The sequence below is a fragment of the Peromyscus eremicus genome, chromosome 11 (genome assembly GCF_949786415.1).
Source record: "Peromyscus eremicus chromosome 11, PerEre_H2_v1, whole genome shotgun sequence".
Classification (NCBI taxonomy): domain Eukaryota; kingdom Metazoa; phylum Chordata; class Mammalia; order Rodentia; family Cricetidae; genus Peromyscus; species Peromyscus eremicus.
Genome location: NC_081427.1, coordinates 8,144,687 through 8,162,333, shown reverse-complemented (window position 1 = coordinate 8,162,333; position 17,647 = coordinate 8,144,687). Strand labels below are relative to the sequence as shown.

The window sequence follows — 17,647 nt, the reverse complement described above, 5'->3', positions numbered from 1 at the left end:
GTGTACCCATCAGTGTAAACAGAGCCTTCTTTTCCACCGCCTGTTCCCAAATACCTGGCAGCCACTTCCCAAATTACCACACAGAGGCTTATATTAATTATAAATATTTGATCAATTGCTCAGGCTTATTACTAGCTAGCTCTTACATTTAAATTAACCCATTTCTATTAATCTAAGTATTACCATGTAGGATATTACTTTAATATTATTCTGCCAAAGCCTAGGGCAGAGGTCCATGCCACTTAGCAGTTTAAAGTGTGTTCATGCAATCAAAAAGGCTAAAAGATATGCAATAAAAGAGGTCCAGGTTGGAAAAAACCTCTAAATGAATAGTTTAAAAATAAAGTCTTTAAAGAGAGAAGTAAAATAATAATTAAAAAAAATAAGCCATGTAGAGATGAGAAATACACAGGGAGTCTGGATCCTGTATGTTATTGTATGGATTTTGAATTTTTTTGATGGCTGGTGGGCAAGAGACAGCTGCTGGCAGACATGGGCTTGTGAACGGGACTGCAAAATTGAACCAACCTAGATACTTTAGGGCTACCTTAACTTTAAAAAAGAAATAAAAAAATATATTTATCAATGAAAATCAAAAATGCTTTAGAGTTTTGTTTTCACAGGAGATAAGAGGTTATGGATTCCTTCGGGGTTAATATGGATCAGGTTTGATCAGGGGAGACCTCCTGAACCTTAACAGGCAATATCTATCAACAAAGATTATAGCTGGATTTCCCAGGACTTGGTTATTATCTCAAATTTTCTCTTTGGGACCCTAATGATACTTCGTCTACAGACAGCAGGAAGCAGTACGGAGAAAACTATGTCCACATTCCCAAGTGTTGGGGATATGGGTATTCTTTGATTATTTGGTAGGTTATGGATGTTTGTTATCATTTAGGGGAATACAAGAATGATAGGATGGGGGGCTGGCGAGATGGCTCAGTGGTTAAGAGCACAGACTGTTCTTCCAAAGGTCCTGAGTTCAATTCCCAGCAACCACATGGTGGCTCACAACCACCTGTAATGATACCTGGTGCCCTTTTTTGGCCTGCAGGGACACATGCAGACAGAACACTGCATACATAATAAATAAATATTTTTATCCCAGCACTCGGGAGGCAGAGCCAGGCGGAGCTCTGTGAGTTCGAGGCCAGCCTGGGCTACCAAGTGAGTTCCAGGAAAGGCGCAAAGCTACACAGAGAAACCCTGTCTCGAAAAACCAAAACCAAAAAAAAAAAAAAAAGAATGATAGGAGGGAAGGGTAGATTGTTGAATCTACTTTAAATAATAGGGTAGATTATTGAATTGACTATAAACTAAGGAACAACTATTGATCTCAAATATTTTGTATTTGTAAGGACTTTTGTATATTGATATAAATTTAAAGTAATTTTTGTTTAAAGGATTTTTGTGTATTGATATAAACTTAAAGTTACTTTTGTTACACTGTACATATGTTTGTATTCTTGTCTAAAGGGTTTTTGTATATTGATACAAATTTAAGGTTGTTTTGTTACCACATATTATATATATGTTTCTACTCTTGTCTAAGGTATTGTACCTATGCAGTTCATTTAAAAAAGTAAGGCAAAGTTCTAGTTTTTGTTTTTTTTTTTTTTTTTCAGAAGAAAACAACTTTATTTTCATTAACTCACAAAACACAACACAGTTGGTTCAGGAGGCCATCACTTGCCCAGTGCCAACACTACTACAAGCCTCAGTGAATCTCTACACAATTAGAACTCTTTAATAGCTATGCTCAAGCAATGGAGCTATTAGAAGGGAGGTTTAGTCAGGGTCCACACTTGCACTGCCAATTATGCAGAGCCCATTTCAATTTCTTCAGTTTCAACTTCTTGATTAGATCAGGCCATTTGCAATTCTGCACTGCCGCAACACCTCGTTGAAGCCCTCACAGAGCTTGACGTCACTCTGGTTCTGGGCACACTCCAGAAACTGTTTGATCTCAAGAGAGCAAGGCCCAAAAGACTGCTGGTTCACAGGCTGGGTTCCCTGGGGCTCCTGGTAAGTGATGTCAGGCCTTGCGGGCTCAGCATTACCACCTCCACTGAAGCCCCCGGTGATGGCATGACCCAGGGTGTGCCCCACTGCGGAGCCCACAGCCACACCAGCTGCAGTGGTGGCCATCTGGGCCATCAGGCCTGGCTGCCTGGGGGCAGCGGCAGGTGAGCCAACTGCAGATGGGGCAGCTGCTGCTGGGGGATGAGCTGCAGGTGCTTGTCTGGGAGCAGCCCTCATCTGAGGGGCCCGGCTGGCCGGAGGGGCCACCCGGGAAGAGCGGCTTCGGCTTCCACGCGGCATCCTAAGCGCTCACACTCTCGGAGTCAGAAAACGACTAACTGCCAAAAGTTCTAGTTTTTGAAAGCTATTATTATAAACTATATAGGACAATCAAAAAACATAGGTCAGTAGTTAGTCATTTATAACAACCAAATTTTTAGATAGGTATATTTTCTAGGTTAAATAGATATGTTTTAGATAGATGGTCTTCAAATACTTCAAAGGCCTATAGAAAATGGCATTTAAAAATGTTGTGTTAACTGAAAGTTTTCATGACAATGAGATGCATCTGCTCCTGGCAGCACCAGTTTACTTCAGAGAAGATGATGGGCATGGAAGAAACTCCTTATGAAGTTTGCTTTCACTGTGGCAAGGTTAGCCACTAGGCAAAGAAACTGTTCTTGCCTTTGACTGCTGACAATGTGATGTGCAGACTGGACATGCAGGACACACAGGAAAAAGACTGTTGAACTTTGCCAAAACAAGTTCTTCAAAATTTCTGCTTCACAGAAGAGTCTGCCAGATATTCTGCAAGATACAGAGGAAAGTGACTGATGAACTTTGCCAATACAAGGCTGGATAATCCTTCAAATTTCCTGTTTCACCGAAAAGTCTGCCAGATATTCTGGGCCTGTAGGCTGAAGATGGATGCCCCAATGTTGCAGAGAAACTTTAGGTGACTGTTCAGGTAGCCAACTGTCTCTGTTGTTAAATAATATTACATCCTTCTGGGTCTTTGATGGAGCTGAAGACTAGATAGTTACAGTTGCAGGTTTCCTTAGTTATCTTAGAAAGTAAATTAGGTGTAAAATTTTGGATTCATTAAGATAGGATAGATAATGCATTATTTTCTCTGAATATGCTAACTACAAATGGACAGAATATTATGAATGTAATCCTTACTTGATAATTGTTATTATATATAGTCTTACTATGTTTAAGTTAAAACCTTTTCTTTTTATTTAGACAAAAAGGGGGAAATGTATAATATTTTAAGTTGTGTTACTTTTGTTTATGTTCCATTTGTTTAACTCTGTGAAGCTGTGTTACTGTGTGTGTCTAAAATACCTGATGGTCTAATAAAGAACTGAACGGCCAATAGCAAGGCAGGATAGAGAAATAGGTGGCGGGGCTGGCAGGCAGAGAGAATATACAGAAGGAGAAATCTGGGAGGAGGAAGAAAGAAGTATCTAGAGAAAAAATAGTCAGAGAAGGAGGAGGACTCCAGGGGCCAGCCACCCAGCTACACAGCAAGCCATGGAGTAAGAGTAAGATTTACAGAAGAGAATGGGGAAAGCCCAGAGGCAAAAGATAGATAATTAAAGTTAAGGAAAGCTGGCAAGAAACAAGCCAAGCTAAGGCCAGACATTTATAATTAAGTATAAGCCTCTATGTGTGATTTTATTTTGGAGCTGGGTGGGAGGCCACCAAAAGAGCAAAAACAACAACACTGTGGCTTTACTGGTCCTCTGGAATCTTGCATCTTGGGCAGCTGGCTCGCCTCTCTCCCTCTCTCTGTCTCTCTCTCTTTCTTTCTGCCCTTCTTCTTCCCCTCCTTAGTTTGTTTGTTTCTGCCTGGCTACTGGCTGAACAGCTTCTTTATTGACCAATGGGAGTAATACATATTAAAAGCTTACAGAAGGATCATCCCACAGCACATCAGCATCCTACTTGACGCAACTGGAGGAAACTGGCAAACCCTAACATTCTGATTTGAGACATCCTCACTAAGGCACCCAGTACATCTGCTTCTGTCCCCATGGCTGAGGACAGCACTGCTCAGCATTCTGGCATGCTTCAGAAGATCCCATCCTTGCATTTCTAACAGCCTCAGCCTTGCTTTCCTGCAAGCACTGGAAGCCTGTTGAAGCTGTCCAAGGCTCTCAGCCGCTCTCAACAAAGCCTCGTGCCCAGTTCCAAAGCCACTTCCACATGTGAGGATTTGTAAAAGCAGCACCTAATTCAGATATCAAAAATGGCTAAATTATTAGCGGGGTAAAACAGTAAACATCGTTGCATAGTTTGTGACTGTCAGGTTTCCGGGAGTGATGCTGGCCCAGCATCTGTTGTGAAGGTGTAAACTGGGGTTGTAGTGAGACCCATGCGGTGTCATATAAGCCCTTCAAAGAAAGCATGGCAGCTACTTACCTAGCAGAGATATGTGACAAGTGTGGTGGAAAGAGAGAGAGAGAGAGAGAGAGAGAGAGAGAGAGAGAGAGAGAGCAATAAGCGCCCCCATACCTGGCCTGCACATTAGGGAGGGTGCTTCCTAGCTGCCTCTCTTCAGCGGCAGCCTGTAAGTGGGAACAGATGAGGTGGGGGTGCTCTCCTTAGGTACCTTTCCCAGATACCCTGAAGCACAAAGGCGCCGCTTCTGACTTGTTTCAGTTTTCTTTGGAGAGGTGGTTCAGAGGGAATTCTTTTCCTAACCTTGTGATCAAGGGCGGTGTCCTTCACAGGGGCTGGCACGGTCAGCAGTTTTGTTTAACTTTGCCCTTGTTCCTTTGTTAACTCAGCTTGGACTCATCGGTCCCTGGAATTTGGTTCCTCATTTCCTAATGAAAAATCAAAACAACTCGGCAAGAGTAACTTGCAGCAGCTGCTGAATTGGACCCTGAAGCTTGGGAGAGCTCATCAGGAAACCCGCATCGACTTTAACAGCCTTTGTTAAATATTCGCTGTGGGGATGGGTTTCCAGTGGAGTCTGAAACGAAGCAGCTGATGCCAGAAAGCTGCCACTTCTGGTGTCACAACCCCCACCCCCACTGCCACACCGGCCCCATGGAAAGAATTTGTGACTGCGGCTGGTCCTCAATTCATTCTAGGTGGTAACACCTTGGTGGCTTCTCTTCATTATTCAGATGTTTAAAAATAAGACATCAGGTTTGAGGGGTGGCCCAGTGGTTAAAGGCATTTGCCACTCCTCCAGAGGACCTATGTTCTAATCCCAGCACCCACTCCGGTTTCTCCCAACTGCCTGTAAATCCACCTCCAGGAGATCCGATGCTCTTTTCTCTGTGGGCATCCACACATTCATGGCACACACTCACTCAGATACATAAATACAAATAAATCTTTTTAAAAATACCCAAAATAGGTCAGGTGTGCTGGCACACACCTTGAGTCCCAGCACTCGGCAGGCAGATCTCTGTGAGTTTAAGGCCAGCTTGGTATACGTTAGTGAGTTCCAGGACAGCCAGGGACTCTGCATAGTGAGAACCTGTCTCAAAAACACAAACAAACACACAAGACAAAACAAAATGAACAACAATAAACAAAACAAACCTTAAAATATACCTATCCTCCATTTCAGGCAAGTCTCAGGGCAGTATGTAATTCAGCTACAGACACATCAGACTAGAATGTGAAGGATTCTGTTTGCAGGTGAACCAGTTGCACGGGAGAACATTTGTGCATGTGTGATTTGTCTCCAGGCATAGAATCAGACAGCCACGCTAAGTTCGGTCAGTCACACAACAAACATCCCTCAAGCAGCCCCGCGCCTGAGGTAAGGTAGTATAGTGGAGGGTATAGCCTTATTGTAGTTCGTACTCTGGTTCCTTCTGCTAGGGCACGCTAACTCTGTTCTGAGCTCCTCCCTAAAACTCCACCTCCTAATCCCATCACTGTGGAAGTTAGGATCAGCATCTGAATGGGCTGTGTCGATAGAGGTCAGGGAAGGCATCTGCCATGGTGTAGCAATTTGGCAATGTGTCCCCTGTCGTAGACTGAACTGTATTTCCTAGAATTCCCTTCGCTTGTGTTTCCAGGTTGGGTGAGCTGGAAGGACTGTGCTCTCTAGAGAGGCAGAGCGAGGACGTCTTCCTGTGGCGCTCCCTGCGGATACCTCTCTGCCGGCTAACGCAGCAGCAGGGCCAACAGTCGGCTGGCTTTCTCCTCGTGTGCTTCTTCCCTGCCCTAGTGTGTGAGTTTAGTTTCATGCAGAACAGCTCTGCGTTTTTGCAGGGCCCCCTCGCCATCCCGGTGAGAAGCAGGAAGGACGAACGCGGGCTTTTGATCAGCAGGTGTTGCTGAGTCACGATCTTCTCTCACCACCTCCCTGCCTCGTGTGTCAACTTTGGCCTTTAACATTGGATGTGGTTACTTAGCAACACTTCAAGGCCAGCTTGTATAAATAAGCCGAACCCTTGCAGTGACAGCGTGTGGTGTGCGCACGCGCGTATGTGCCTGGCTCGCGGGGCTCAGTTTCTGAGGTCCACCTGGACCCCCTGGATGAGAAGCTCTCCGGTCAGGGTTTATCCCTGCCGTTTAGCCAGCCTCCCCTGGGAAGGGGCCAAATCCGGTGTCACCCCCTGACTTTGCAGTTAAGAGGACAGATGCAAAGGGCAGAGGCATTTCTTTGGGTTGCTCAGAGTGGGAGCCAGAGAATCGTCGGGGCTGACTCGTGTGAAGGGCAGGCCTTCTTCAATCAGAAGATGGTCTCATCCTGTGGCCCAGTTATACCGTACCCCTTCTCTCCATTACCGCGCATCTACTCACCCCTCAAGCTGGGCTCACCTCAGGCTTGTGGTGATGTATTGTGTGTCCCAGTAAAGCTTACCTGGGCATCAGAGGACAGAGCCAGCCACTAAATTAGACATAGAGGTCAGGTAGTGATGGCACACACCTTTAATCCTAGCACTCAGGAGGCAGAGATTGGATCTCCGTGAGTTCAAGGCCACACTGGAAACAGAGCCAGGTGTGGTGGCACATGCCTTTAATCCCAGGAAGTAATATGGCAGGACACAGGAAGGTTTATAAGGCATAAGGAAACAGGAACTTGCTCTCTTGAGGCTGAGGATTTTGTAGAGGTAAGCTAATGGCTGGCTGTTCTGCTTCCCTGATCTTTCAGCATTCACCCCACTATCTGGCTCTGGGTTTTGTTTTGTTTTTTATTATAAGACCTTGTAAGATTTGTGTTACAAGGCTAGCAAATTGTGACAAGGCAGAGTCCTTAGAATATAAAATCCCATCTATTAATAACAGTGTTATTAAATCAGAGACTAGAACTGACGCTTGAGGAGCTAAATTTAGCAAATAGAGAAAAATGATATGTAATTAGTCATATCTATTATTTCCCTGTCTACAGAGTTTCAAAGATGTTGAACAATACTTGAAAACAGGTTTTTTGTTTTTTTGGGTTTTTTTTTTTAGACAGGGTTTCTCTGTGTAGCCTTGGCTGTCCTGGAACTCACTCTGTAGACCAGGCTGGCCTCAGCTCACAGAGATCCACCTGCCTCTGCCTCCTGAGTGCTGGGATTAAAAGCTAGTTGTTTGTTTTTAATGCTATAGCGTCTCATGTAACCCAGGCTGGCCTCAAATCCACGGTGTAGCCAAGGAAGACTTGGAACTTTTTCTTGGCCTCCACCCGAGTGATGGGATCGAGACAGTATACCAGCATTCCTGATTTTATTATGCAGTTCTGGGAAATCCAACCCAGGCTTTGTGCGTGTCAGGCAAGCACTCTACCAACTGGGCTACAATCCCAGTCCTTTACAACACTCTCACAGCTTTTGAGTCCGTTCTGTTCCCTGAATCCTAGTCTACTCCCTTCTTATGGGTGCTTCCTCTTACTTTATATTTATCTATTTATTTACTTATTTAGAGACAGGGACACACCATGTCACTCTGGCTGCACTAGAACTCACTATGTAGACCAGACTGGCCTCAAATTTACAAAGATCTGCCTGCCTCTGCCTCCGGGGTGCTGGGATTGAAGACCTGTGCCACCACATCCGGCCTGCTTTCCTCTTCTTAACATACTGTCTCTATTTCTATTTCTTAAAAAAGAAAATCAGAGAGCTGGAACATGGTTCAGTGGTGAAGAGTCCTTGCTGCTCTTCCAGAGGACCCAGGTTTGGTCCCCGACACCCACATAGTGGCTCACAACTGGACTCTGTAATTGCAGTTCCAGGGGATCTGCCATCCTCTTTGTGCCTTGAAGGGTATCAGGCAACCATATGGTGCACATGCATACATACATACAAAATACATACATACATGCATACATACATACATGCATGCATGCATACATACATACATGCATGCATGCATACATACATACATGCATGCATATATACAAACACGCATGCATACATACATGCATGTGTGTCAGGTCCCAAAGAAACTCAGGACAAATGGTTGACTGTGGTGCCTATCAAAGCAAACACAGGTCTCCAGGCTCACTCAGTACCCATGGCACCTCTCAGGTCTTCTCACCATGCCCCTGCCAGGGACCTTCCCCTCCCCTCCTCTCTCCTCCCCTCCCCCTCTTTCCCCTCCCCTCCCCTCCCCCCTCTCTTCCCTCCCCCCTCCTTCCCTCCTCCAGCTCCTCTTTCATACATAACCCTGCCACTTCAGCCACTGCTCTCTTGGCTTTTCTCTCTCTCTTGGCTCCTGCTCCTCCTCTGCCCCCTCTCTCTTCTCTTCCTTTCCTATGCTCCCCCTTTCTCTCTCCTCTTATGGCCTGGTCTATTCTGCTGGCCATGTTCAGTCTGGACTCTTCCAGATGCCTCTGGATGTACTCTCCCTCATATCCACAATAAAACCTTCTCCTCAACCATACCATGGAGTGGTCGTGTTCTCATTTCATTCGACATGCAGGCAAAACACTCTACATACATACGTACATACATACATACATACATACATACATACATGCATAGAAAAGGGAGGGGAAAAGTGGTATCGTGTGTGTGGTGACACACACACCATAGCCCAGCACTTGGGAGGCAGTGACAGGAACATCAAGAGTTCAAGGCCAGCCTGGATCACACGGGGAGACTCCATCTCAAAAACAAACAAACAAACAAGCAGAGGCTGGAAAGATGGCTCGGCAGTCAAGAGCAGTCGAGGATCTTCCAGAGGACCCAGGCTTGGTTCCGAGCACTCTCTCACTCACATAGGGCCTCACAACTGTCTGTTATTCCAATCCCAGGGGTCCAATGCACTCTTCTGGTCTCTAGGGGCACCAGGCATGCAGACACACATGCTGGCAAAATACCCACACAGAAAATTAAAAAATAAATAAATAAAACAAAACAAAAAGACCCAGGTTAACCAACTCGCCCCCCGGCCCCCCAAAACTGAAGAAGGGCACCCTCCCCCTCCATTGTGCCTCTTTTGACAGTTCCATAACAGAGGAGCAATCCTGTCCCACATGAGATGTCGAATGGAGCTCATAGGCCTCTGATGCCGTCCATCTCTCTTAGCAGAGACATACCTGCTCCCCGGGGTCGTTTTGTAGTATTGTCTGGATTGTCAGAGCTACCCGGAGGAAAGCCATGAACCAGCCCCTATATCTTCTACATCTTCGTGACAGTGCAGGGAGATTAACCCTGTTTCATCGCCCTTGCCTGGGGGTGTTTGGGGAAGGTTAGGGCAGCAGGAAGCGCTACCCACTCCATCTTCTTTCCTCAAAGTTTTCTTTCACTTTCCTTCCTCTGTGGACAACGACCCGTGTTGCATGAGGTGAACATGGGCGTAGGGGATAAGTACAGAAATGCAGTAGCTCGTTCCTTGAAATAGCCTGATTGTGATTGACAACAGAGAAGTACAGGTCCCAGCAGATAGGCACCGGGCAGTGTCCCAGGCCCCCCCCCCCCGCCCCCCCGCGCGCGCGCCTCCTCAGGCCTCTGCTTTCCTCCTATCACTTCTCTTCCCATCCTGCCCTCTTGCCTCCATCCCAGAGAAAGCCCCTTCGCGATCCTTGTAGACCCCCTGATTTCAGTTCTCCTCCTCCTCCGCTGCTCCCTGGCTCAGACTTTTCCCGGGAATACAGGTCACCCGGCCACCGTCAGCGTGTCCACTTCCCGTGCTAGACCAGGCTCCTCCCTCCCTCTGCAAGGCTCTCCACTGGCAGCAAGCTCCAGGGCGTCTGCTCCCGCTGCTTGCCTGCCTGCCTTCTTCACCTCTCCACCAGACAAGGTAGGTGCAGGTCGCTGGGGACGGTCAAGCCTGCTGAACCTGTGCGTGGGTTTGCAGTAAAGCAAAGGGCTTTTGCTGGTGTAGAGGTGAGGCACTTCCAAGTCCGTCTTCCCAAGTGAACTTTCATGACAGTTTATACTGTCCTTGCAAAAAAAGGCAAGGACCACACCCCGATCCAGACCTAGGCAGCCATCCTTTACTTGGGAGTATATTTTCTTGTAGGTGTTCAGAGGTTAGCTTTTAAAACAGCTGAGAGCTTGTAGACCAACTCGTGTTCCCAAGGAACCCTTCTCCCTTGCCCTTAAATACTATTTTTAGGCTGGGCATTTTTATTGTACGATTTTTGTGAACATGGAACCATGGACAAACTGAGCATATTTGCATCAAAATCAGTACCCATCTCTGGCAGATCTTCTGTGCTGCGAAGAGGTGCAGTCATGTAAGAATATGACATCCTAGATGGCAGGTCAGCCTTCCCGAGGGAGAGTCAGTGCGGTTTTACACTCCATGGCTACTGGGTCTGGCCCAGGCTCTGCAGAGACGGCCCGATGCAGTTTATATCCACTTGCTGACAGAAAAGGCCACCTGTTGTTTTCAGAGGCTGTTTAAAACAAGATAGTTAGAAAGGAGCCCTGTGCACACTCGGGACAGCCTGCTGGGCCTCCAACGGCCAGAGAGCAGGCCAAAGGCAGGGTTGTGATTGGCACGTTTAAAGAGGTTGCTATGTGCCTCTTTAGCTTTCTATCTAATGCTATCCAAACAATAGATATGCACACTGCAAGCCTGGTCACTAAGTATGTGGAGAGACGGCAGAATCACCTAACACTAAGAGTTGGCTCTGCCTTTCCCAGGGCAGGACTCAAAATCAGGAGCAGTGAAGCTTCTGCAACATTTAACCTGGCAAATCGCCAGTCCCTCCCTGTTAAATGCCAGCTTTCTGCAGAATCAAATGCATCCTTGCACCCTGCGCCCTGTCCATGATTCCTATCTGCAGACTTTCCTGTTACAATCCTGTTTGTGCCTTGAGCTTGCTGAATTTATTTTCCCATTTCTTTTGGAAAACTTCATTGTGTGATCTGACTTCTGAGCTACACAAATCCTGAAAGCATGAAACCAGGGAAACTACATTCCCACATGCTTTCCTGCCCTATCTGACTTCCAGGGGGAACTGATACTGAATTCTGCTATTAAAAGACTGTTTTCCACAAAAGGTTTCTGTTACACAAATTGCTAAATGGTTTTTATTAATTAAAAAAACAAAACAAAAAAACAAAAAATCTGGAGCCAGATACTGAAAGATCAGAGGAATAGGACAAGCCACAGCCAACCTCACCTTACTGATGCCTCAGTCTCCAAAGAGACCTACTTTCTGTATACCCACGCCTATATGCTTTTCTATTCTACAATCTCACTTGCTTTCTCTGCCCAGCTACATCACTTCCTGTCTGTCAGTACAGACCTCCAGACCTCTATGGTTAACTGGTGTTGGAATTTAAGGCATATGCCACCACACCTAGCTCTGGTCCCCAGTGTGACCTTGAACTCACAGAGATCCAGATGGATCTCTGCCTCCTGAATGCTGGGATTAAAGGCATGTGCTACCACTACATGACTTCTGTGTTTAATATAATGGCTGGCTTTTCCCTCTGATCCTCAGATAAGCTTTATTAGGGTACACAATATTGGGGGACACAATATATCACCACAGATTTCTTCAGGCAGGTGTAAAGGTGTTGTGTTTGTCATGACAGGGGAGACAGATGTCTTAGCTGACTCAAAGAAATCAGAAAGCTCAAACTTATAACCAGTGAGGGAAGGCCCCAGAGAGGTGCCTGTGAGAAAAGAGACATGGGAAGCCCTTGGAGGAAATATAGAAGTCCTTGGAAGGGATGAAGGAGCCCTTTGAGGAGATATGGGAGCCCTTGAAGGGGATGAAGGAGCCACTGGAGGAGATGAGAGAGTCCTTGGAGGGGATGATGGTGCCCTTAGAGGGTTTGAGGGAGCCCTTGAGGGGATAAGGGAGCCCTTGGAAGGAATGAGGAAGCCTTTGGAGGAGATGAGATTGGAGGGGATGATGGAGCCCTTGGAGGAGATGAGAGAGTCCTTGGAGGGGATGAGGGAGCCCTTGGAGGAGATGATGGAGCCCTTGGAGGGGATGAGGGAGTCCTTGGAGGGGATGATGAAGCCCTTGAAGGGGTGAAGGAGTCCTTGAAGGGGTGAGGGAGCTCTTGGATGGGGTTAAGAAGTCTTTGAAATTTGTACATCACACCTACAATAGGAACCCTCTTGGAGTTTTTGTATCTATCTGTCTGTCTGTCTGTCTATCTATCTATCTATCTATCTATCTATCTATCTATCTATCTATCTATCTATCTATCTATCTTGTTTTTCAAGACAGGGCTTCTCTGTGTAGCCCATGCTGTCCTGGAACTCACTCTGTAGGCCAGGATGGTCTCGAACTCACAGAGATCTGCCTGCCCCTGCCTCCAGAGTGCTGGGATTAAAGGCATGTGGCACCACTGCCCAGACAAATGTGTAGCCCAGGCTGGCCTCAAACTCCCGTCTCTGCCTCCTTCAGCAAATCCTACTGGCATTTGAAACCACAACTGGCTTGTTTTTATTTTTAAAGACAGGGTCACTAGCCAAGGCTGGCCTCATGTTCCCTAGGTAGCCAAGGACAACCCTGAACTTCTCACTCTCCATCTCCACAGTGCTCATATTACAGATCTATGCCACCATGCTGTGTTTTGGGAGATGTGGTGATTGGATCCAGGGCTTCATGCCTGCCAGACAAGCACTCCACCAGCTAAGTGATACACCCAGCCCACCTTGTCTTTCGACTTATAATTTACAGAAGAATTTTCCTGTGGGAGGCAGGCTTGTAGGGGCAACAAATGTCCTACCACAAGAACTTTATACATTTGCAGTGTCTTCCACGAATGTGTATGGAGAATCCAGCACTTTCTGCTGCTAGCCGCTGTGGCTCTGGCCAGAGACACAATCATCAGGATGCCCTCCATAGGGGAATGTCCCACTATTTCCTGATGGCACAAAGAGGTACCTGAGTTCTGGAGGCTGTACCAGTGAAGACCACGGACCTGATCTGAGGGTGTGTCCTCAAACACACAGTTAATGAGCCTACCCGACGTAGGAGGGACAGGACCCTGCCACTCCTGTGAAGGACCTGGTAATGTGCAGAAGAAACCATGCTTCAGTGCAAAGTGTCCTTCCTCTTTGGCCCACTCTCTGGCTCTTGGAGTTTAGCCCTGTTCCATGTATCTGAGTCATTTTGCAATTCTTTGTAGGTCATGGGTAACTGGTAGACTGATAGATTTCTTAATTATGTCCTGCCTGTTACACAATCAATCTCCTTCCTCCTTTCCTTGGGAAGAAAGCTTGTATCCATGTGAACTTCATCCCACTTTCCTGGGGGCATGCGCTCCAACCAGTTAGAACATCTCCCCCTTTGTCTCCCATCACCCCAGGTGTGAACTTACTGTGAGCTATGGATGGGACAGAGTACAGAGTGCTCTTCTCACAAGGTGGCCTTCTAGAAAGAACTGCATACACTATCATACCTGAATGCACCCGAAAGCAAGGACGTGAAGGAATGCCCTGGCATGTCCACGTGGGGAAAGGCAAAGGCCTTGGGGGGATACTCACTCTTGGCTGTTTTCACATGACCAAAGATGCTAAGGTGTAACACCAGGTACATTCCCTCGATGTTCTTATATTTGCTTAAGCTAACTGTAAATGTCACCTCATGTTTTGTTTGCTTTAGTAATACAATGGAGAAGTGCTTTGTGCTACTCTAGAGCCCAGAAGCCTGGAGTCCCATGGTTTGTTCCCACCCAGATCCTTTGATTTTCAGACTTAGTCTCATTGGTCCTGAGGCAGGCTATCATTTTTATGTTTGTATGAGAGCGAGGCCTTTGCTTTATCCTGCAATCTGTCTTTTAGAAAATGTGTCATGGGGAAAAGCAAAAATCCTTAAGACAGACGCAGAAAACATGGGCTGCCAAGGGTTAAGCTTGTGTTCCCGACTCAGCCTGGACCCCAACAGGCCAATCCGTGGGTAGAAACTGCCTGCCCTGTTCCTGCCCTGTCCAGAGTACACTTGGCTCTTGCTTTCCTGGCTGGGCTCAGCCGTTGAGACCATGTGAAAGAGCTTGGCAGGACTCCAGCCTTCCACACGTGGCACCCTCGGGCCTGTGTTGGCTCTACCCCATTCTGTGGCAGAAAAAAAAACTTGGCGCTCCCAGATGTAAAAACTCCTTTTGTAATTGGAGCTCCGGTCAAAAGAGCCTGTTATCGGTGGCCTTGGGGGAGAGGCTAGGCTCCCCGGGTCCTCACAGCAGCGGTTTCCTTCTTTTTTTTTTTAGAGAAAGGGTCTCTGACCCAGGCTGGCTTCCAAGCCAACTCATAATCCTCCTGTGTCCTAGTTAGCTTTCTATGGCCGTGATTAAACGCCATGACCAAAAGATAGTTGGAGAGCGAAGGGTTTATTTGGCTCATCACAGTCCATCACCCACCGAGGGAAGTCGAGGCAGGAACTCAGTGTAGGAACCCGGAAGCAGGAACTGAAGCAGAAGGCATGGAGGCGCGCTGTTTACTGGCTCGCTCCCCTTGTCTTGCTCAGCCAGCTCGCTTGCTTCCTTTGTTCTTTTTTTGGGAGATTCATTTTCCTCCTCTGTCCAAAGCAGTGTCCAGGGTGGACTTTTCTGACTCATTAGGACGGTTGAGAACCGCTGATATAGCCCAATATTACCCACCCACCCCCACCCCCCGCCCCGCCCCGCCCCACACCCCCGCCAACTCTCTTCTGTGTGTCTGTGTTTTAAGACAGGGTCTCACTATGTAGCTCTGCTTGTCCAAGATCTCACTGTGTAGACTAGGCTGGCCTTGAACTCACAGGGATCTGGTCTATAGAGCAAGTTCCAGGACAGCCAGAGCTGTTACACAGAGAAACTTTATCTTGAAAAACCAAAAAAAAAAAAAAAAAGAAGAAAGAAAAAAAAAAGTTGCTCTTCACTAACATGTGGTTGTGTGTGCACACCTCCTTGTTATTTCATCACTAACATGTGGTAGTGTGTGCATCACACCTCCCCGTGACTCCATCACTAACATGGTAGTGTGTGCACACCTCCCCGTGACTCCATCACTAACATGGTAGTGTGTGCAGCACACCTCCCTGTGACTCCATCACTAACATGTGGTAGTGTGTGCAGCACACCTCCCTGTGACTCCATCACTAACATGTGGTAGTGTGTGCAGCATACCTCCCTGTGACTCCATCACTAACATGTGGTAGTGTGTGCACACCTCCCTGTGACTCCATCACTACATGGTAGTGTATGCAGCACACCTCCCCTTGACTTTCTCCAGGACACACGTCTCATCTATGTGTTTCTTCTCTTTGTATGAAATATCTGAGTTTTTATGGAGCCTTTTAATATATTTTTTTTAGACAGCATCTTAGTATATCATCCAGTCTGGCCTAGAACTTGCTATGTAGACCAGGCTGGCCTCATACTCAAGAAATCTGCTCGCTTTGTGCCTCCTGAGTGCTGGGATTAAAGGTGTGCATCACGACACCCTTTGCCTTTCAATCTTGTTATTCATCCTAATTACTTCCTAGTAACTTTATTGGCTTCTCTATAGTGAACATCTGAAAACTTGTGAACAATCTCAAGGATATCTAAGTAGAAAGACTAGGGCAACCTTGAACTCACAACTCACTGGAGACTCTGAGAAACACAGGGAAACAAGTCCCAACATCTTCATCTGTACAGATGTCATTTGTGAGGAAAGACAGGACTGTGCAACCCAGGACAGTACCCTCCCTCGCCATCATAGCAGCAGTCCTCTGCATCTGTAAATATCTACCCAACACTCAGGTGTCTGTAGTTTTCTTTCCTTTTTTTTTTGAGACAGGGTTTCTCTGTGTGTAGCCCTGACTGTTCAGGAACTCACTTTGTAGAGAGACCGGGCTGGCCTCAGATTCATAGAGATCCGCCTGCCTCTGCTTTCTAAGTGCTGGGATTAAGGTGTGCGCTCAGCTTGTTTTTTTTTCTTTAAAAAAAAAATTATTCATTATATCTGTGTGTGTGTGTGCACGCTGGCATAAGTTTACATGCACTGCATGTGTGTTGGTGTCCCGAGGGTCAGAGGGCTTTAGATCCCCTGGAACTGGAGTTACAGGCCACCTAATGTGAGTGCTGGGAACTGAACTCGGGTCCTCTGCAAGGACAGTAAGTGCTTTTAGCCACTGTGTCACCTCTCCAGTCCCAACTGTTTTTATCCTCAACAGTTAGTTAAAGTAGATTGAAATTCACTAATCTTTTCCTTGATGATGGGATGATTCTGGAGTCTCCTTTAAGAAATCAGGCCTCGCTGGGCGGTGGTGGCGCATGCCTTTAATCCCAGCACTCGGGAGGCAGAGCCAGGTGGATCTCTGTGAGTTCGAGGCCAGCCTGGGCTACCAAGTGAGTTCCAGGAGAGGCGCAAAGCTACACAGAGAAACCCTGTCTCAAAAAACCAAAAAAAAAAAAAAAAAAGAAATCAGGCCTCAGTCCAATGTTAAAGGAAAGCCGTTCACATGGAGCAGGCGAATTCTGCATTCTCTGCTTGGGTTTTGAGTCTTGGGATGTGATCTCTGCTGCGCTTCAAGGGCCCTGTGTGACTTGTTTTCTCAGCTGGGCCACTCCGTGTGACTTCTGTTGTTCTGTCCCTGGCCAGTCTGTCTTTCCCATGTGGATCGACTGTGTCTTGTTGGCTTCTGGGATGACCACACAGAACTCTGCTGTGCCTTTCTGTGCACCTGACACCTGACTGCATAAACAAGGCCGGGGGCATCTAGGACAGTGTTCTCCACCCAACCACCCCATTTTAAGTTCCCACCTCTCTGGTTCTTAATCTTTAGCTCTGTGAGCAAATGAAGCGACTCTGGCCCCCACAGTCAACCTTGGGACACAATCCTCTCCTGTGTTTTTTACCCCTCCTTGGTTTCGTGGAATTTCACCACTAATTACAGATGGTTTATGTTTTACTTTATTTCTTTGTGCGCGTGTGTGTCTGTGTTCAGGCGTGCGTGTGTATGTGTGTGTGCATAGAGAGGCCGGAAGACGGCCTTGGGTAACGTTCTTCAGGTGCGGACACCTTTTATATTTTAGTTTGTCTTCCTTCCCACTGCTCTCCTCGGCGCTACCCTGCTTCCTTCCTGTGCTTGGTTCTCTCTCTACCTCGTTCTCTCTCTCTCTCTCTCTCTCTCTCTCTCTCTCTCTCTCTCTCTCTCTCTCTCTCTGTATCAGTCACATCATGGCCGTGTATGAGCCTGGTTTAGAACTCTTCCAAGAGTCAGAATTTAATGTTTCCAGGGTCTTCTATTGTTCATCTCTTTGAAAGATTTGTTAGATCT

At 46.8% G+C, this 17,647-nt stretch overlaps 2 protein-coding genes across 4 annotated transcripts in view; one reads left to right on the top strand and one right to left on the bottom strand.

The window, feature by feature from the left end:
* Positions 1-17,647, top strand: part of Cmbl (carboxymethylenebutenolidase homolog) — a 35,762-nt gene that overhangs the window by 7,756 nt on the left and 10,359 nt on the right. Inside the window, exon 1 of one of the 3 annotated variants that reach the window (XM_059276432.1) lies at positions 10,109-10,230. The exons of the other annotated variants lie outside the window; for them this stretch is intronic. The gene's annotated coding sequence lies outside the window, so the exon portion shown is untranslated. Of the gene's footprint in view, positions 1-10,108; positions 10,231-17,647 lie in introns of those variants that run through there. 3 annotated transcript variants of the gene reach the window in all.
* On the bottom strand, positions 1,619-2,365 carry LOC131921703 (coiled-coil-helix-coiled-coil-helix domain-containing protein 2). Its single transcript, XM_059276435.1, has one exon. The coding sequence runs from the start codon at positions 2,323-2,325 to the stop codon at positions 1,864-1,866; it is 462 nt and encodes a 153-aa protein (XP_059132418.1). The 5' UTR covers positions 2,326-2,365; the 3' UTR covers positions 1,619-1,863.

What these genes read in the sequence shown, in the direction of transcription:
- LOC131921703 (XM_059276435.1), bottom strand. Translation starts at nt 2,325, where the DNA reads ATGCCGCGTGGAAGCCGAAGCCGCTCTTCCCGGGTGGCCCCTCCGGCC.